The 21566-nt window shown below is 40.7% G+C and overlaps 2 protein-coding genes and 1 long non-coding RNA gene across 3 annotated transcripts in view; 1 reads left to right on the forward strand and 2 right to left on the reverse strand.

Annotated features, from left to right (window-relative positions):
* LOC145436443 (uncharacterized) overlaps window positions 1-21566 on the reverse strand; it is a 512022-nt gene that overhangs the window by 201942 nt on the left and 288514 nt on the right. The gene's annotated exons all lie outside the window — the stretch shown is intronic.
* LOC145436975 (uncharacterized) lies at window positions 186-7976 on the forward strand. Its single transcript, XR_013914518.1, has 4 exons — window positions 186-1535; window positions 2539-2616; window positions 2798-2904; window positions 6414-7976. It is a non-coding gene; the product is annotated as an uncharacterized LOC145436975 (long non-coding RNA).
* Window positions 17342-18863, reverse strand: LOC145438189 (protein NLRC5-like). The gene has a single exon (XM_080315568.1). The coding sequence runs from the start codon at window positions 18713-18715 to the stop codon at window positions 17342-17344; it is 1374 nt and encodes a 457-aa protein (XP_080171694.1). The 5' UTR covers window positions 18716-18863.

Here is a 21566-nt window from a genome sequence, read left to right on the forward strand (position 1 = left end):
GCTGATATGCACAAATTGCACATATTTCAGTATTTCAAACTATTTCAAGAGAATTTCAAGGAAAATCGTCACTGGACGTGATTCTTCATAGCGACGTCACGTAACCGGATTATGCTTGCTGGCATTGAACGGTCAATATTCACTATCGAGCCTACTTTTCAAGCTTTTAAACTTTGTCATTTCTGTGTCCTTTTAGCTGTCGTGTTACTGTTTGTTCCTGCGGTTAACATTCGCAATTCCGAAAGATGTTACGAACTTTTTGCGTGCGTCATGCCGTGAGATGTTTAGCGTTTTTCACTTGAATGCACTCAGTGGGTCGGCAGAAATGGCGACTGCGCACAGTGAATCTGACTTGATCGCCATATAATTGACAAGGATGATATGCTGGTATATTGAATAGTTAATGGTATACTCTATTATCGACTTCGATAATGGTACATTCTCTTTCGTACTTTTATTTCGAGCATGTAATAAACTTTACAATTTTTGTACCGCATAATGTTTTACCGATGTTAGCCCGCTTAATACCACTCAACGATTGACGAGCTTTCCTAGTGCGTCGCGCGGCGCCATGCGTGAAGTGAATGAGATCATTAGCCTTTTTCATCGATATGCGCAGTGGCGGATTGCGCAGCGAGCCCAGTTCACGTGATTCAAATTTTCGTCTGGGAAGTTTGAACTGTGTTTCTGTGAAGTGAATTGCTGTCAGCGGCGAGAAGCATTTTCGACATTTGCTGTGTGCCACTTGGCTCGGTGATTACTTAACCATAACCACTCGTTGTGGCAGTGTAGTCAGTCATGATACGGTCAGAAGTCAGAAGTGGCGTATGTGCAGAACAAAAATGCGCTTGGTTATTGAATCCCTATAGTAAAGAGCTATGACGGATGTTCGACAGGCCTATTATTGTTTAGAGTTGATACTGTTATAGTACGTCCTTTTATTGTAACCAAACCTGATTTCTTGATCAACATAAGGTAAGAGTTACTGTTTTGTGATTTATGACTGGAAGTGGAGTGGAAGGTAACATTTGACAGGATTTGACTGACCGCAAGAAGCTATCAGAATTTCTGAATTAGACCCGTAACCCAAATTGAGTGATAGACCTCCCTACTCAAGAGTCGTGGTTGCTGGTATTTCAATCATGATATTAATGCTTGGCTTCCAAATTGTATTATTGAAGTACCGATATTCAATTCTACCCAGCCCTATATCTATATATATATATATATGGTTACCGTATGAGTACTATATTGCAATATACTAACTTGGATAGCTCGGCATCGGATGCGGGGAAAGAACGATGGATACGAAGATCTACCAAATATGATTCCGATTCAAGGTCTGATTCGGGTGGTCACGAAAAGATTCAAAGAAAACGCACATGTTCCACTGATACCAGTGATACGGATCTTGCTGAAGCTCAAGCAAAACAGTTCGAAAAGAAATCTCAGCACCTTGAAAAGAAGTGAAGGAGGCAATCTGCCAGTAATGTCATGATTTTACTGACAGTGCATCACCAATTCACCAAATGCAGGTTAGAGCTTAATTCCTCCATGTGGTATCAAAACAGCAAGAAATCTGCAGTTATGACCGTTTGATTTGTAAAAAGATTATTTAACTCTTATATATAGCTGAGTAGAGTAGAACTGAGTACCGTATGTAAGTTATGAATTATTTGAAATTTTTTATGCTCATGCAATGATGACTGTAGAAACTTCCAATTTGATAACTCAACGGTAATGCTAGAGCTGGCAACCAGAACGCACAATTTAATTACACTTACTTACTTTAGTTACTTTCGCACTGACTCCGATAAGACAAATGAAAATCTGGTCCGGGCACTGGAACGCCCTCAAAGGGCCAAAGTCGGTATTGTTCCTATCAATGGTATCGTCGGTAGACAATGACCGTTCAATGTCTCTTACTGATTATGACATCATTGAGCACCTTGGCGAAGTCGTGTGCCGTGTTCCCCGTGATTCTCAGAGTATAGCGCGCCGTATCAATCGCTGTAACGCGAATAAGTGGTAATGTGAATAGTTTGTGTATTTTGCGTCGTCGCGCATTCAAAAATTTGGATAAATACAAATTATAGCACAAAAGCCTACACATATATCGTAGAATTTACTATCAACGCGTATTTCTTAGTACGCAACAGGCCGATCTACGAAACAGTTTGTTCCATTCGGTACAGCGGTTCATGAATTTCATTGTAATATAGATTCAGCACGTCTTCGCCAAGGCGCTCAATGATGTCACAATCAGTTCGAGACATTTGATTTGTCATTGTCTACTGCCGCTAAAGCAATGGCGATTTCGGACTTTGAAGGCAATTTTCGGGGCGTTTTAGTGCCTGGACCAGATTTTAATTTATATTTTCTGAATCAGTGCGAAAGTAGCTTTATATTGAGACCTGTTTTATTAAATTTTGCGCTCTGTTCGCCAGCTATAAGATTACCATTATTTGACTGCGTTTAATCAACCCATGCCTGTTATTGTGTGTTTGAGGTGCCACTGACTGTTATTTATCTGTTCAGATACGTTGTCTCAGCAAGTAGCCCATCCTAGAGAGAGTCGTCTAGGTTCATTCTGCTGGGAATTTCCTACTTGAAATGGTGAGTATATAGTATATTAATTTGATTAGCGCGGAGTTTTCCCATAGAGTGGCAACTGATAAAGTTGAGCAGAACTGGGAAGAAAGCTTTTTGTGCACTGAGTTTATGCAAGACACTATATATCGTAGGTTGAACTAGTTTGTCGTCTCTATGAATTGTTTACTATAATCTTCCTGTTTAGGTGCTTGTTGCAATATTCCTACGACTGTTCCGGAAAAGGACTACGAGATTGCAGTCAGATCTATGTTGCGCCATGCACCATCCAAAAACAGAAATCAGCAATACGAGGTAGATGCAATATTGATTGTCTAAATATATCGCGCAGAGGGGATAATGGTTATATTGCGTAATCATAGGCGCCGACTTTTATTTCTACATAGGGTGACCAGATGAAACAAGGGAGGGGTTTGAAATTTCTTTAAGTTTACCAAGTTAGCATCATTTATTACGGTTAAGTACATGTATCCTCTGATGTTTCAGTATTAGCGCTGATCAATTATGTTCGTTCGCGTCTGTTCGTGGCCAATTGCGCAGATTCAGGTTTATTCAATTTGACGCTGTCAGTCTTAAACCAGTACAACATAACAATCAAATGAGTAACATAACAATCAAATGTGTAGAGATACCACGCAAATCATATGATGCCTGTAGCAGACGCTATAGTTTAGGCCAGCGATGTTATCACATGCGCCAGTCCTGCTGTAGACTCGATAGTTCAGGCTGGAAACGATATCAGGCATAGCCTGGCGCACATGATATTTCATGCCAGCGATTATAGCATGCAGGCGTGCATGCGGACGCGTTGAATCAAACCAGCGACGATAGCTCATATCAGATGTCAATGACCCAATATTGCACACAAATGATTCTCGCTAATTTGCAGTACGCAGCACCGATGATACGAATTATCAAATTGACATTTCGAAAGGACGGTATTTAGAGTTTTAAGTGGGGAACTCCATGGCTATGCGCGTAGGGTTTTTAATACTAATGACACACTGTTTAATATCAGCCCAGAGCCTACGTAGGCCCCGATCAGCCAGTCGAATTTGATCGCGAAATGGTGTTATATTTATCCATGTGTTGTTGCAGCAAGAGCAATATGGCCGCATACCGCGACCTTATCAATAGAAATACAAACCTAATGGTTTGAAATTCGATCTGCGATATGGTTGAGCTCGAGTCCGTCCAGCAATGAAGCTTATTGTATTGGAAAATAAATGGTTCCCAATGTTCCCATTCAAACTAATCGAATAAATTCAGAATTTACGCCACAGAAAACCTTGTGTTGCATCACTATTTGACAACGTAATTCAACGCCATGCACTGCACAATGCGCAGTATTATCAACGAATCAAACACCAACAGGTGACATCGAGGGAATACGAGTGTATAAACCAGACAAGAATTAGTACCCTACAGATGATAGCAAACGAGAAAGCACGCATCCGAGGCTTACGATACGAATATTGTAGGCCTTGCCTGGCGCATCTAATCCATAATTCCCAAAATTGAATTCAGCACAATTGGTTGGAACCTAGTCTAACAACACGACAATTGCATGTCGAAAACCCGGATTACAATTTATTGGGGCGTTTCAAGCAGTGGCGTATCCAGGGGGGGGGTTTTAGGGGGTCGGAACCCCCCCCTTTTCAAAATCCTAAAAATTGATGTAAAATATAGCCTCTAATATTTGCTAATTTATTAGTTTAACATATTCGTTTTTACGTATGAGAAGGCGAATATGGCGTGTTAATGTTATTTAGGGGACTAAAACCCCTACCAAATCTCGGAATCATGCGCCGAATTAGTCGAAAGGATAAAATAGGTCATTATATTTCGCTAATTCCATACGAATTCTGCGCTTGTTCAGCTACATTTCAGCGGTAGTTGCTGACGTTCTCAACTTTCTTCCCTCGATTTCTCTCTCGCCTTGCTAAAACGAGAGACGCATTTCAGGAAAATCTAATCTAATTGGCCGACGCGATACGTAATTGCAAAGACGAAGTTGTCGGCAATCAACATCGCCCGCGAATTCGCTGCACCTGCTCGCCTTGAAATCCTAATTAAGAATTGCACGGCGTGTTGATTGATCAGCGAGACGCAGACACGGCGGCACCAGTACGACAATACTATTCTCAAATCCACATTGTCTTCGCGATTATTGGCGAGAAATGGTCTACGATTGACATTCACCTTTCAAAATACAAGCCTAGCAATCCACGTTCCCGATTGTTAGGTGGCTTGCTTGCGTCCAAATACAGGCCTGTGTTGTCGCTGAACGGGAGAATTGAGTAGGCCTAGTAGTAAAGTTAACCTAATTATATCGGCTGACAAGTTTCTCTGTAGATCAAGTTATTATCCCAGTGTGTACTTTGTATTAATTGACTGACTTGCGTACTTGCAATTAAGGTCTAATTACCTTCGCGCGTACTACACGCTCAGCCGTAAGGCTAGTAAAGCCATCGAAAAGCACACATTCGTGTACGACGTACACTGTTCACACCACTCTGTGGCGATTGCGATCGCCCTCGTTTATGCTACCGCCTTATTCCGCGCTTGTTCGTGCGCTGCGATACTACCGACCGTGCGAATAATATCGTCAAAAACCAACAAAATCGCGCATCTCTGGCCGGAACTAGGCGCTTGGAGACGGTCGGCGTTTGCTGGCTCATGACTAAATGTGAGCATTTACGAATTTCTTTCAATCATACCGTAAAAGAAACGCGATTTTCATGCAATGTCTGTATCGTATTCGTACATCTCCCACTCACCGCAAATCTCTTTTTATTATTAAACTATAGAATATCGTAAATATTCGCCATGGCGTGGAGACGAGTGATTGTAATGATGACGTCATAATAGTCAATTCCGTACCGCAAAACCCCCCCCTTTTTCGCGCTCTGGATACGCGCCTGGTTTCAAGCATTAGTTTGTCGCCGCCTAGGAAGCTGCGTATTCAATTATTTGCGCGTGAATCGGTTAATGGTAAATAGTTGGCATTTACGCGATATCACGGACTCGCTCATTGACAGCGCTGATGTCGTATTGAAATGACCAGACAATAGAGACATACGAAAATTTGAAATCGCAGACGGCGGGCGTTTCAGCATATTGTATGGGGTGCCCCCCCGTAACTCGGCGCCCATGACCATACTCATATATTTACCCGTTGTTTTACCTACGTGTCAGTTTTTTTTTTCGTTTTCGTGGTCGTTAATTTTAGTGTGAAAAGTAGTTTATTTGCAAAGTATATCACCATTACTTGAACGTGTCTATTAGCTATTTCAATGAAGTCTACTAATTTCCAGCTAATCCGTGTCATATCTTTTACTCGTCAACTGGCGATGTTTTCATCCAAACTCTACCATGGGCCCCTGTAAAGATGGAAATGAGTGGAAAAAAGCATCCCTACATCTTAGGCATTTTTGATCATGTCGGAGTGGTGAAATTTCCCACCGTAAAGACTATTATTTGGAAAATGATGGAATTTTCGAATTGGATGACCTCAGCATCTACTGGTTGAAATGAGTCAAATTTGTTGTGCAAGGTATTTTAGGTAACCTAATGATTTGCCAGTTGAGCCAATCAAATTTGAAAAAAGTTTTTTTTGAGCACCCTTAGTGTCCACTGTTCTATAATGGTCATAAATTTTAATATTCATGATTTGTACGTTAATGCATAGTATGCTGTACTTGTCAGTGTTTGAATGTATTTTGCAAGGCTTTCGGAGTTGGTAGCATTTTGAAGGATTGTTTCATGTTCGCTTGTAATGATTTTCTTGCTAATTATTTTAGGACAAGAATGCAGAACAAGTCCATATCCTGTCTCAGCCTTAAGCAGACGATGACGAAGAAGAGGATGCTGTATAAAGTCATTCCCCTCCTACCAACTTTTGACCTCGTTGCAAGTTAAACCTGTATGAAGATTGAAGATATTTCCAGCTAGAGAGATTGTTGATTGCAAGTGTGCATTGCTTGCTGTGGAATTTTTTACAAGTTACAGTTGAATTTGCTGATTATTATTTTCATCTGCTCTAGACGATCAAAAAGGGGTGAAAGTTAGTCATCCTTGCTGCTCAAGTAAAGGTGGATGTAAAATTGTGACTACTTGAGTACTTTCCAAAAGTAGAACGAGTCGCACACTTGCAGGTTACTGCAGCTGGTAGAGGCCGCTTTCAAAATTGCAGGATGTACCATCGCGAAAAATATATAATGGCACTCCAATTATAGTGCGATTTCTAAATTGCATTCACTATTACTACATTATAGGGGCTATCTAACTGTTTATGTCTTAGAAAGGTAAGTAGAAGTAGTCACAAAAACATGCAGTGAAAGTAGAAAAAACTTGAGTAGAAGTGCTTTGTTTGTTATACTGCATCTTGAACAATGTGTGACAGATCTGCACATAGAGGATGTCGGAACGACCGATTGACCAGAGTAAAACATCCTATTTTTCTTGTATCTCTATTCGTATTACCTCTTCACCTTGAATAGTTGCCATCTTAAATGTTAATGTCAGGTCTTTCCCTAATGTGCATGATTTTTACTGTCATTGAAGAACTTCAACCTGCCACTTTTTGAATTTTTTTACCGTCTCATTTCTAATGTATTCTCATATTGTGAACGTAATTTTTCAACTTGATTTGACAGTTGTTGCTTTGACTCGATGCTGACTTCTTTTACTTCACTGCAATTTTTAATGTATCACTATGTCTTCTTGCATAATGATTTTCAAAACTTGCCAACCTCTGTATTTCTGATACATTTGTGTATGCGCAATTGTACATGTGTAATGCGGTGCGTGTCTTCTATTTGCTTCGCCAGGTAATTGCTTCGACCTATCATAATTTTTCAACACTCGCCCATGTGTCGTATTCTGTAATCCTATCGGTGTGAACTGTGCATGCTTCTTTACCTTGATTGATTGACAGTTGTTGCTTTGACTCAATGCTGTGCTGTGCTTCACTTTGCTGCAGTTTTTATTATTGCCTATAATGGTTTTCAAAACTTGCCAACCTCTGGTATTTCTGATATAGTTGTGTATGTGTAATGCGGTGCGTGTCTTGTTTTCATTCTCATTGACGAAATTCAAGGTAATTGCTTCGAACTTTCTTTAATTTTTCAACACTAGCCCATGTGTGGTATTCTTCCCAGTGTACATACTTCGTAGTCATCTTATTTTTTGCCTGATTGATCGACTGCTTGTGATATTTTCAAGTCCACCTGCATCTTTATGGCATCTCTTTAACTTGAGTGAATGATTGATTTTGACGTGATTTACAGCAGTTGTTAATTTTACTTGTTGATGCTTTTTATTGTTGAAAATTTGATAATATAAGCTTTTTGCCTCAAAATCAATCTTGTGTCAGTATATTTCTGCGTCGCCTAACCTGTGGTATAAGGGAATATGCAGGTCCAGGAGCTAGCTATAGCTAGCTAGTGTTCAGAGGGTTGATCAGTGGATAGTCTATGGATATCAGTCTCAACCAGACTTTGTCCCTACAGTGGCCAGGAAATGACTTGATTGGATGATAAATGGACGACCACTGGATGACACCAAGATTCGACATTCTCGGTGCGACCGGATGACACTAGGATGAATCTGGGCCAAATGACAAGTTATCCGACGGATATCCGTTTGCCGTAATGTGTTTGCTGGGGATTACCAACCTTGCGAGAAGTAATGAGTTACTTTCTGCATCTGAAAGACCATTGCCCTCAGTCAACCCCTACTCGTGAGCTATGTAATGTGGTGGTTCATGATGTCATGACAGTGTGGCAAATGGCGAGAATTGCCACAATACTTAAAGGAAATGCGGTGAAATTACTTGAAAAACTGAACAAAAAATATATTTTTCTGAAGGCGACCATGAAACGGGAAAGTGATCCCAAGGGTAAGAGGAAAAAATTCACGGAAGATTTGGACAAGTTGTGGGATATTGGAAGTACAGATGCGATAGCAATAATACAAAATGACATTTATCTATCACATGATAGAAAGCTCGAAGACATTGCATTCTATGAAGATGAACAGCAATCTCGCAAATGCATAATGTTGGGAAGAGACAAGATTCTCGCTAAAGACATCGAAAAGAAAACAGCAACCATGGCGGATAGAACTGTTAAAAACATTCAACATGACTCAAGTGATGACTATGTTGTTTTAGCATCTTCTTCATCTTCAAAAGAGGGTGATAGTTTGAGTTCAAGTTCTGATTATGATGCTGATGTTGGTCTTGGCACCTCGACAGCCATTAAGCTGATGGCACCTAAAAATATTATGAATAATACCCATGTGTCCCAAGCTCTGGATCGATTGCAAATAACAGACAACAAGGCAACAATGCTGATCGGAGCATTTATTACGGCTTGTGGCGGTGACATAGCAATGTTCTCTCTGTCAAGATCTTCGACAAAGAGAGCCAGGGAAACAAATCGTCTTGAAATTTCCAAGGATATTTCAGAAAAATTTGCAGAAAATAAACCTCAACATGTTGCTATTCATTGGGATGGAAAGCTCACAGAGGATAGATTAGGAAATCGGTATGAGGCTCTGTCAATTGTCCTATCTTGTCATCCTCAATACTCAGAAGGAAAACTACTTGGCATTCAAAAGATGCAAAATGCTGCAGGTCAGACGCAAGCAGAAACCACTTTCAACATAATTGAAAGTTGGAATATAAAAGATGCTGTAACAGCTTTGGTTTTTGACACTACAGCAAGCAACAGCGGCTGGAAGAAGGGTGCGGCAAAGATTCTTGAAGACCTTCTAGGAAGGAAGGTGTTCTACCATGCATGTCGGCACCATGTGTATGAGCTGGTAGTGAAAGACGTTTGGAAATCTTTATTTGGAAAGGCCACAACTGGACCAGAGAATGCATGGTTTGCCCACCTTAAAAGGAACTGGAGCAGTCTTGACAGGGAACAGCAATTCAAGACTCTGACTATTCCTCTATGTTTTGCTGAACGAGCTGCAATGATAGTTGATAAGTTCAAGCTACTGTTGAACAGAAAAGATTTTTTCACACGGGATGACTACAAGCAATGTGTGACTAATGCTCTTGCTCTTCTCGGTGCAGATGAAGATATACGTCATCACAAACCTGGTGCAGCACACCATGCGAGATGGATGGGTACAATTCTGTATGCTCAAAAGATGTTCATGTGGGCCGACCAATTAGATTACAAATCTGAAGAAGTTGAACTGCTGCGCCGCTTCAATTTATTTTTGGTTCTCTTTTATATCCCTGCGTGGGTGGATTCAAGCATTGGTCGTGATGCAGCTGGTAATGACTTGAGATTCGTTCAGCACATGTTGAGTTATAAGGAATATGATGAGCAAGTTTCCACAGCTGCTTCACGAAAGCTTTTGAAGCACGACTGGTATATTGTTGAGGAAACCGCTGTATACGCCTTGTTTTCACCGACGGAAAGCAAGGAAACCCGGGAAAATATGGCAAAGGCGCTCCTGCAAGTAGAGCGAACTTCCAGTTTCAGAAGGGGCCCACCCTCATTGAATGCAACTATACAGATCAACAAGGACAGTACGTTGTCTGACCTTATTGGGCCCCAGTCGTGGTACATATTTGAAGTTTTTGAATGCTCTGGGGATTGGCTGCGTCAACCGGTTGATGATTGGCACTTTTCAGATTCATTCAATAAAATGAATTGCTACGTTAGTTCTGTCAAAGTCGTTAATGATGCCGCAGAAAGAGGTGTCAAGCTAATCACAGACTATGCTGCAATCTTGACTGACAATGAACAGCAAAGAGACAGTTTGCTTCAAGCTGTGGAACAGCATAGGAAGATTTTTGGAGACAGCAGGAAGTCTACTCTTATCAAAGGCCAGTGATCTGCAACACTGACCCTGCGATATACTTTTTAATGATGCCTTTTGTAAATAGCATTTTTGCCTTTGTTAAATCTTGAATAAAAAGTGTAATATGCGTTCGTTTTAGAGAGAGACGTCGACTTACCATAACAAGCCATAAGGAGAAATTGACTACTGGTTTGCAATTTATGAGTTACAGTCGTTGTCAACTGGTATGTTTTAGAAGGCTCGAAGGTAGCACGATGCATGCATCTAGTTCATTCTTATCTTAATTGGCCAAGCTCCTGTGCAAGAAGTAACAAAACTGTTATACACAGTGTTCAGGTAGAAAATATATTATTGGATCGTTATGCTGTTGTCGATGGCAGCATTAACAACGTCAATTTACCATATCGCCAATGCCACGAACAGAAATGGCTGCAAACCAACACAACAGAGTAGAACGAAATCGTGACCAGCAATGATCACAAAATCAGTATTTCAGCCAATCAGTAGCTTATTATTACAGGTTCCAACCAATCAAAATTCTAGGTTCGTGATTGCCCGCCCACTTCATCGATTCCCCGCCCACATGCAGACGGCTACTTTCAAACGCTTTGTAAGAAATCTTAACGACGTTCCTGAGAGCTTCTTTCAGGCTTGTTGATGTTTTTAATCAATAATCTATAGAATAAGACATTACAACGCAGCATTTTCGAAATTTTTCAAATTTTGGACAACCCTAATAAGCATTCTCTTTTCTTTTTTAGTTTGACGATTATATCCGGGCGGTTGCTCCTGATTTCGCGGTCAGTTATAACTGGTACATCCCACAGAATTTTTACTTGTTCGTTTTCTGTCACTGGTGCTGGGCTGTAATCGTACCAATTTTTTGTCGAAGTGGTGATGTTAAAATGTTTGCATAATTCAAGATGAATGTAGTGACCAATCCTATTGTGTCTCCATGTGTATTCGGTAGCTGCAAGTGCACCACAGCCGGACATGAGATGTGCTACAGTTTCATTTTGGTTGTGGCACATTCTGCATTTGCCGTCCGTGTTTTGCTTCAGAATTCTTTTGCGATAGTATTTTGTAGGAAGCGATTGGTCTTGTGCTGCGAAAATGAATCCTTCGCTTGCCGGTTTCAGGCCACAGCTGGATAGCCAGGTCCATGAAAGCTCGTCTACATGGGGCTGTGAAGTTAACTTCTTGTGCTGTCCATGAAGAGGCATCGACTCCCATATCGTTTCTCTCATTTTGAGCGTTGCATTTTTGTATCGGACTCGTGCTGCTTTTGCTATTGTTGTGGGTTTAGCAACAGTGTTTTCTGCAGTGTACAGGTTAGCTGTTTCTATGTTGACTTCTTTGACGTACTTGTCGTGACGATAGCTCAGAGATTTTGTTTTGCGCTGTTTGTCTTCCTGTGCAATGAGTTTGCAGTAAATGTTATCGCTGTTGTTGATGTACTGTGACAAGCCGATGATTTCTGTTTTGAAAGTTTGTTCAATTTCTTGTAGTCCTCGACCACCTTTTTTTCTGGGGATGTACAGTCTTTGTGTGTCAGATTTTGGGTGATGCATGTGGTGCATTGTCATCAGTTTTCTCGTCTTTGTGTCCAATTTTTTAATTTCATCTTTGCGCCAGTTCACCACACCAAAGCTATATCTCAAGACAGGCACTGCAAGACTGTTTATGGCATTGATTTTGTTTTTGGAATTGAGTTCAGTTTTGAGAATTGACTTGAGCCTGCTGATGTATTCTTTTTTTAGACTTGATTTCATTGCAGCATGTTTAATGTTGTCGCTTTCACAGATCCCTAGATATTTATAGTGATCTTCAGCATTCAATTCTGTTATGGTTTCACCCATTTTGAAGTTCATGTCGCCAGTGCTGGTGGCTCTTCCACGTCGTATGGTAAGTTTTGAGCATTTATCCAAGCCAAATTTCATTTTTATATCATCCGAAAACTCATGAACAATTTTCATTTGGTTATTCAGGTCCGTATCAGATTTCGCATACAGTTTCAGATCATCCATGAACAAAAGGTGATGAATCTTTTGACCTTCAGAATTTGCTGCTTTTTTCATCACGTATCCTGTTTCATTTTTTCTCAGCAACTCACTGAGTGGAGCTAAGCTGAGGCAGAATAGAAGTGGTGAGAATGAGTCGCCTTGGAAGATACCATTGCATATCTGAATTGTACAGGTTTCTGTTTCACCTTGGTCATGTTTGATCAACAGTTTTGTATGCCAATTTTTCATTGAATTTTCAATAAATCTGATGATGATCGGATTCATTTTGTACATACGCATTGTTTTCAGTATCCACGTGTGAGGGACTGAATCGAAAGCTTTTTTGTAATCTATCCATGCCATGCTGAGGTTAGTGTGTCTCCTCTTGCAGTTTTCAAGAATGGTTTTGTCAAGGAGCAGGTGGTCCTTACAGCCAAGGGCGCCTTCCTTGCATCCTTTCTGCTCAGGCGGTAGAAGATTTTCTAGGTGTTTGTAGCTTCGTTTTGCCAGGATTTTGGTCAGTGTTTTGTACATGGTTGTCAGGCATGTTATTGGCCTGTAGTTCTTGGGGTCCCTGGTGTTTTCATTTTTTGGAATAAGATAGGTGATCCCTTGTGTGAACCAGGCTGGGATCTCGTGCGAGCTGGTTGAGGATAAAAGCTCATTATAGGTTACCGCTAGGTAATAATGTGTTGCAGTTAGTTTTTTTAGCCAAAAGTTTTTGATCTGGTCAGGACCAGCTGCTTTCCAGTTCAGTGAACTTTTTAGGGCCTCCATGATTTCTTGTTTTGTGATTTCTGACCATTGTTGTTCTGGTGTTTGTAGATGGTCAGTGTGGAGGTCTTGTATCCAATTTGCATTTGAGTTGTGCAATTTTTTGGTTTCCCATATTTTCTTCCAAAATGATTCCACATCTGCAGTGGCTGGTATTTTGCTGCTGGTAAGTTTTTGATTTGACTTTTGTTTCATCATTCGAAAAAATTGTCCAGGTTTGCGAGCAAATAACAAATTTTGGCGATATTGTGTTTCTCGTTTTTTATATCGTTTCAATCGTTGTGCTTTGGCGCATATTTTCATTTTTAATTCTTCTTGCAGCATTGTCACTTTTTCTGTTGACTGCAGTTTGGTTTGGTGCTCCAGTTCTATTCTTTTTACTTTATTTTTTACTTTGCGGGAAACATTTCCTTTTTTTAGTTCTGAGAGTATCGCAACGTCACACCTTAGTTTTGCGATTTTGTTTTCAATTCTGCGTTGCCAAGCTGGCGTATGCCTTCCCCTTTTTTTTGTTGACAGTTCTTGGTATTTTGCAGTGCCTTTCTGAGATAACTGCCGCAGTGCTGTAAATGAGGTTGTTGATTGTTGTCAAGGGACATTGTGGTCTTTCTCCTTGTTTGTCATTTAGAGTTGCAGGTAGTATGGTTTCTGTCAAAATTTTGTTCGCTACTGCAATATCAGTTTTCAGTTTCTTTGTAATTTGTAAGTCAGGTAACTGCACTCTGTCATTTACATTCAATGTGGATTTCATTCGGTCGATGATTTGATTTTTGATCTCCAATTCTAATTCCGTGTCTATGTCGCCATCGTTAGGTGTTGTTGATTCATTCGGGTGCCGGGTGGTATTTTGTAATTCTACTTCTGCGTTGTTCGGGTCATCAAGTGATTGTTGTGGGTTCAGGTCATCTTGACCGAATTGCAGTTCCATTGCCTCAGAGTTTTCTATGTTTTTGTTACACATTTCTCCCTCGATTTCTGCGAGTTCTTGTTCAGATAATTATTATTATTATTATTATTATTATTGGATACGACAGTGGTGCTTTTAGCCAGGTTAAGGCCCTGTGCTCCACGACATTGCAATTACACGGACAGTACACAATGAATTTCATTTTTTCGGGTCTCTGACGTTCTTCCACTCTCGCTTTATCGTCGTATCTTTGCTTCACTTTTTCATTCTTCTTGCACTCTCACAGTCTCTTTCACGCACACTTCATCAGTTGATAATCGTCTCTGTTGCTACCGAATTATAGCTCGGCTCACTGTAGCTGGGCTTTTAATGTCACTGACTAGCGATTTTATGATGAATTATAGCGAATTTTCGCGATCCGCGTTGGCTCGCTGAACAGTACGGTTAATTACGTGGCAAAAGCGAAAAACGTGATTTGGGGGGATGGTTTATCACCCTATGGGAGCCCAAGACCCTATTCTTTTTGGTCCTGACGAAGTGCTGTTTCCTTCCTGCCAATAGGTAGCCTATACGCCTAAAGATGTTTAATTATTATTGAGGGGTCCTACCTTTTTAAACACACCTCCCTCAGCTCTACCGGTAAATCTGATTCCGTGAGAAGATATAGGATAAAAATTGATAGCAATATATATGCAATTCCCGACGATATAAACCGATTCAAGAATGAATTATTTAAATTTTTGCGCTTCGCGCGTCTGGACGAGAGCAGCTGGCTCGCTAAACGGACACCCAACGTAGATGACACGTAGCGGCAAAGAGTGTACATCCAAAGGGGGGTCCGGGGGGCAAAGCCTCAAAAGGTTCGGTTTATCGCCATGTGGGGGGGGGGGGGCAAGACCAACGTTTTTTTGGGGGGGCTGACGAAGTGCTGCTACACGGCCGTGCTGAAGAACATTATACAACGAAAGAATATCCCATTTAGCTGGATAAATAATAGACCGCGACCAATATTTTACAACATGTATTCGATTGTGCAGGTGCATCAAGACCTCATAGCTTCAAAGTGATAATTTCGTATAGTAAATTACAACATCAATCAAATTGCTTGTGTTGATCGATGTAACTAGTTAACTGGGATCTTAGTGGCGAGATAATTTACAGATACCGTTGAGGTGAGTTCCACATTTGCAACGCCAGTGGGTTGCGTGTAGGGCTGGGCAAAATCGAGTACCTGAGTGATTCGAGTATGACCCATTATGACGTCATAGCAGAATGAAATATGTCAAAGTTCAAATATGTACCCTTTATGCGACCACAAAGAATATAATGGCTGTTTTCGAGGGTTACTATTTTGGAATCGGGAAAGGAGGACACTTTTCAAAATTTTCAGACTTCGAATACCGGAGGAACATCCAGAACAAATGGTATATTTTGACCACCTAGTGGTCGGTTGACTAAAAAAATGTCGACTTACCGGCCCAACTCCAGAAATGCAGTACGCCTATTTCTTTCACACTTTACGTTGGTTGAATAAAAAAAAGAGAGAAAAAAGTCAACTTTACGGCTCAGCTCCCAAAATACAGTTTCTTTCATATTATCAGTTGGTTGACAAAAAAGATCTTCATTCTTGTTCAAACCACGAAATTCCCATTTAACGTCATTAATGCCCATTTTACCTCATATCTGACCACATGCGTCGGGATCAAGTCACTACCTTCGAGTGACGAGTCATCTCGAGTCATTGCACATTTTGACTCGGGTCAAGTCAAGTCAATCGATTTTCGAAGGTGACTCGAGTCAAGCCAGGTCACTCGTTTTTTGGAGGTGACTCGAGACATGTCGAGTCCAGTCAAGTCACGATTCAAGTCAAATTGAATTTTCAAGTGAGTGATGATGCAACGTCATTACATTCTGCTAACTGGGTGAAAGACGGATAAATTGGTTATTTATCTTAAATCAAATAACGAATATAATGTCAAATATACATGCAAATAGGCGTTGTATCGCTCACGCACACTTCAAACTGCTAATAAAATACTTAACTGCATAGCTACTGTCTGTTATCATCAGAAAAAAGAAAGTATCGGATACGAAGCCTCCATAAGTTGAAACAAATTAATACGGCACAATACACTACCCATCCCACACATCGGTGGAAATATAAACGCATAAACTATGTTCGTTCTACTTAAATCATAAAAGGGGCTTGGTAAAGGTGAGCACTGCGCAATGTAAGCACTGAACCGTCTAAGAAACAAAGATACGTTGCTATTAGATTAATCTACTACTACGACAACGTAAGCTGCGATTATTTCGTTAGCGGTCAATTTATTTCTGATGTAACAATAGAGGATCACTGAAACGTACAACCAGTGAATGTTTGCTTGCTCTCACAAGTGTCACCGGCGTATCGCCAGCAATTCGAACATATAAAAGATATGGTGATTTAATCGACACCGTTTACTTAATGACTTGAAATTGACTCGTAGATTTTTCTCAAAGTCACGAGTCAATCCACATTTCTGAATCGCCGAGTCAAGTCAAGTCAAGTCATACTAAAAAGTTGACTCGAGTCTGACTCGAGTAAAGTCATGACTCGAGTCTTCCCAACACTGCTGACCACTATATTAGCTCTAAAAGCGATAAAGGAGGACGAATTCCCAAAATCGAGGACATTTTGGAGTCCTCGGAGGACATTTTCTAACTCCCGATAAAGGAGGACAAATCCTCCTAAAGGTAATCCTACTGTTATCCATCACATTAAAGATACTTGGGTATTTTTTTGACCATACCGATTTCATTGCACTTTGTGACAATGTTGTGAATCATGACTCCGGAAATGCAACTTCGCAACTGCCATATGTAATCCACTATTTGGTTAATTTGTACCAGTGTCGACATATAACCAACGTGATGTGGTTCAATTTAAGGTAGGCTAATAATTTAATGAATATGCATTTTTTCACTGGAATATTGATCCACTCAGGCCGCCTGATACACGGATTTGTGGGGCTGCATGATTTCTGAACTTGTCGATGTTTCAAACTCGACGGTCATTTTGTATCATGCCGATATTTATGTTACTGATTTGTTAACTGCCGACTTGAAAACAGTGACCGATTTCGTTCTTGGCATTTTTACGTAACACTTTTGCGGACTGGCTGGCCTTTCCAACATTTAGTTAGGGCTTATGAGTTAACTCCTGGTTTCCAACCAGGAATCAATTGGATGTTTGCAGCAGGGGAATTTCAAATATTACCAAACAAGATAAACGTATAAATGTCTGACCTTTATAAAGATCATTCCGTGGTTTCGAGAAGACAATGCCTGCCACGAATCGTCGCACGACGGACCATTGCTCTTCATGAAGATGTTCTTCATCGAAGCGAGAGAATTCGCTGAGCTCCATTTCCGTTACAAAGATCGCTGCCAGATATTCTTGCAGGCTTTGATGGCAGAAGAAGAATGTGAAATCTCCTTCCATCAAATGCCGGCTGAGTAGATTGTTCCCCGGAACTTTCGTCATTAAATCTTGGACTTCTTCCGTTGACACTCCAAAGTTTGTCAGGTCAGTCTGTTTGAACACTACTCTTCCTTCTTTCATGCCTTGAAATGCTAATGCCTTCAGTTTGTGGACGATCGATAAAATTTGATTCCGATTTCGAATGTTTTCAACGCTTCGCAGAGCTAATACGATTCTATTGTATAGTTCTGTTACCGTGTTCGGGGGAGGTTCGTTTGGATCCCTTCCCATCACAACTGCTGTTAAAATCAGGAAAACGGGTACAGAAACTAACTTCAGCAGTCTTGGTGACATGGATTCAATTTTCTGCCAGAGTTCCTCGCCTTTCTCTTTGAGTAAAAACGCAAATAGCTTATGCGCGTCTTCCGAAGTAAGACCATTCAGTGTAATGATGGTTTCGGGTCGCGCCATCGCCGGTAACTCTGAAACCTTGAATTCGCGTGAAGCAATGTACACTTTCACGTCACGAAGGATATTGCGGGATAGAATGTTGTACATAATTGTCCAGGAGCTTGCTTTTTCATGCTTTCTCATTTTTCGGACACTTTTATCATCAACTTCCCACCTTGCCTGATCAAGCCCGTCAAATATTAAAATTGCCTCAGACTGGTGGTTATCTAGCCATTCGAATGCCTGGTCTTCTTCTACTTCGTTTTGATACAGCCCCCCGAAGAGAAATTTGGACGGATTAAGCCTGGTAACCTCTTCCATATCCTTCAATTCAATGTAATGTACCATTTTATGTTTGTAACAGGGCTGATCCTTGACATCACCTCCTGCAGTCATGCCGAGAGCTTGTCTTGCTATTCTGCGTGTGAGTGTGGATTTACCGGATCCAGCAGATGCCACTATAGCGGTTACACCAACTGTTTCTAACGAGCTTGTTTTTTCTCTTTGCCATATGGATGTAAATAAGTCACCAAAGCCGATCATTTTCGCTCCAATTCCCTCTTGGCGGAAAAAGCCAACTTCCTTTGTCAGCTGATTACGAACACCTAAATTCTGAGCTCGTTGAATGCTGATGTTGTCATAGCGACCTTTGTAATAATGTTGAACGTCGATCTCTCGCATTTGCGGGTAAACTTCAAAGTCGGGTTGATTGAGGTTTTCAAGTCTGAAGTCGTCAAGGATGTCAATAGCCGTCAATTTCTTGGTATTATCGTTGCAAATTTGAATTAATTTTCTGGATCTGGTGCCTGGAATGGAAAATATTGAGTCGTTTCATGTCTACAAATAGCTACAGTTTGCCATTGCTGATATGGTAAGTCAGCTGCACATTGATTCTAAAAGGTGACCAGCATTGAGGTTCTCGCTCGTGTGAACAAAAACTACTATAGAAGGTCTGCTGCGAACACAAATATATGACGATACGATGGTAATTGAAACTAATCTAGTTTTTGCTTTCCTATCTGAAACCGTGGTTGCAGAACATGTTGACTCCTAATTTGGCTGACGACTCAGGACGAATTCTACCCACTATTGTACAAAACAGTGCTTTTCAACCTGTGGAATGGTATGCACTTGTGAGAAAAAAAAATTGAGTGCGGATGACGAAGGTGGTGCGGAAGGTGCGAATTAAACTTTCGCTGAATGCGGATGAAACTCATAAATAATTGGTACATTTTCTGACGAGGAATAATTCATATAAACCTAATAGGAAATTCAAGTGTAGTGGTTACCTAACTTTTGTAGTTGTGACCAACGTCCCCGCTAATTTCCCACTAGTCTGCGCACACTCACCAACTTACTGATCGGTCCTTTGGACAACAGTGCGTAACGACTAACAAAAAAGATCAGCCCCTTTTCGCAGCTTAGATTTTCTGAACGCAGAGACCGTGTCAGCACTGCGCGATTGCGCACGTGCGCAGCTTAGAGGGAAGATTGGTTGCGACGCAATTGTAAGAACTTTTTGACTCTTCACACGTGACATAACTAATCATAGCTTCGACAAAAGCTCTGACTCCCACGAGCCGTACTGAATTAATATTTGCGCACTGTAATTATTACGTAATCAAAAGCTTGGTTCGAAAGCGGGTATCGTGACAGTCATACAGTGTATCAGCATGACTGAGCCTGTGACCGTCTGTTAGTAATCTATACTGTACTGTGACACGCTGAAGATATGACGTCCAATTGCTTTCGTTCGCTGAACAATCATCATATTCTCGTAATAACAGTTCGATTAGCGCGAGGCATGAGGATAGTAGTAAATGCCAACATTATACAGACTAACGTATGCAAGTTACTTTAACTCAAATTCTTACCCCTTTAACGGTTATTAAAGTATGGTTCGCAAATGGAAACCTATAATTATGGGTTTCCACGGTGCCAGAGCAATCTGTTAATATCTATGCCATATTTGTTGGATTTATTGCAGAAAGTCCTGCGGATCGTTTTACATATCCAAGGCCACTGTGTTGGGCACTATAGCCAATGAGTGAGACACGCAGGATATGTGGCTTCATGAGAATGTGCCATCTTTTGTATTACACAAATTGGTTTGAATTCATGTTAAGATTTGTCCGACTGGTTTCTCTGTAAAACATCGTTAAATACCGTTGGGATGAAGTATACTGTAGGAGTGTGCAAGAAGCGAGTTCGGGTCTATGCGACACATTCATTTCGGGGCCAACCCCTTCTTCGTCAGGGCACAGGAAAAGGTAAAGTTTAGGCCAAAAGACCGCTGATAAAATACGGGGCCAAACAGATCAGCAGCGACGAAAAAAATGTCGACCAAAAATGACTCTCGCGGGTTGGCCAAAACTTTTCATATGGATATGCTCCGTAATCGAAATGGTCGGCAGTCGTCACCGAATAGGCCCGTTCTTGCAATCTGAGTACTAGCACAAATGCGACGGGCATAGGAAATTAATTCACTCCAATTTGAAATTGTTGGCGTCAGACATGTTTCGCAGAGCTGCGCTGGGTACAATTGTGTTTTGCGCGTTCTGTAAATCATACATGTTCGTAAATTCATAGCATACTACTATAATAACAAAAATGCATTAATTTCCTTGCGTGTGGCTCGGGTCTTGAGATGCCACCAAAACTTGGGATTTCGTCGTGGCCTGAAAAGCTGATTCAAGGTTATTGAACTGTTATGAAATTTCAAGTTCGATTGAGCTAAAGAGTCGAACACGCAGTATCGTGACTATCTTTGCTCTTCTCATTCACTGGCTAAACAGAAAATAGGAAATTAAAAGAAAAAAAAAACAGAACACACGTTGTAGCAACGTAAGGTAGCGAGCTCTAACGCACATACTCTCCTTGGTAATTTTGGGGACAAGCCACCAGGCAGAACCTCGACACAAACATGTGGGTTTCTCACCCTTCGACAAACTGGACCTTCCCGGGGACCTTTGTGTCATCTCTTGACAACGATTACTGCCAGTAAGCATTTTACTCTCGGTAAAAATACTCTGTATTTTGGATTGGAGTGTTTTATGGTTATTATATAAACCTGGCCATCCAAGTACTAGTATAAACGTTCTTGTACGAAATAGACCGGCTTATTTTGCCGAGAAGAATGTTAGGTAATTATAGTTGAAATCAAAACAAGTAAAATGAATTATATTTTTAATGAGACACTTGATGGCCTGTAGCAGACTATTTGTTGCACATCTGAACAGAATATTGTTGAGTGTCTTCTTCTTTTTGTATAACAATTTTAGGTTGGTTGTGCGAATGTAATTTATTTTGCAAAAAAAAAAATGCGAAAGGTGAAATGTTGAAAAGCACTGGTCTAAAACATTTAGTAAGCTCCATATTTTTGATTTTATCTCAGTAAAAGCCATTAAATATATTTTGACACTTATGACAACTAACATGATTGTTTTAAAGGGCGACCGAAGAGTTTGACGATAATAAAAATCTAAATCTACGGTTTATTCTTTAGTAACACGCTTATCACGGCAATGCGAGT

Source organism: Botryllus schlosseri, chromosome 1, assembly GCF_051294905.1.
Source record: "Botryllus schlosseri isolate E-star chromosome 1, Bs_hap1, whole genome shotgun sequence".
NCBI lineage: Eukaryota > Metazoa > Chordata > Ascidiacea > Stolidobranchia > Styelidae > Botryllus > Botryllus schlosseri.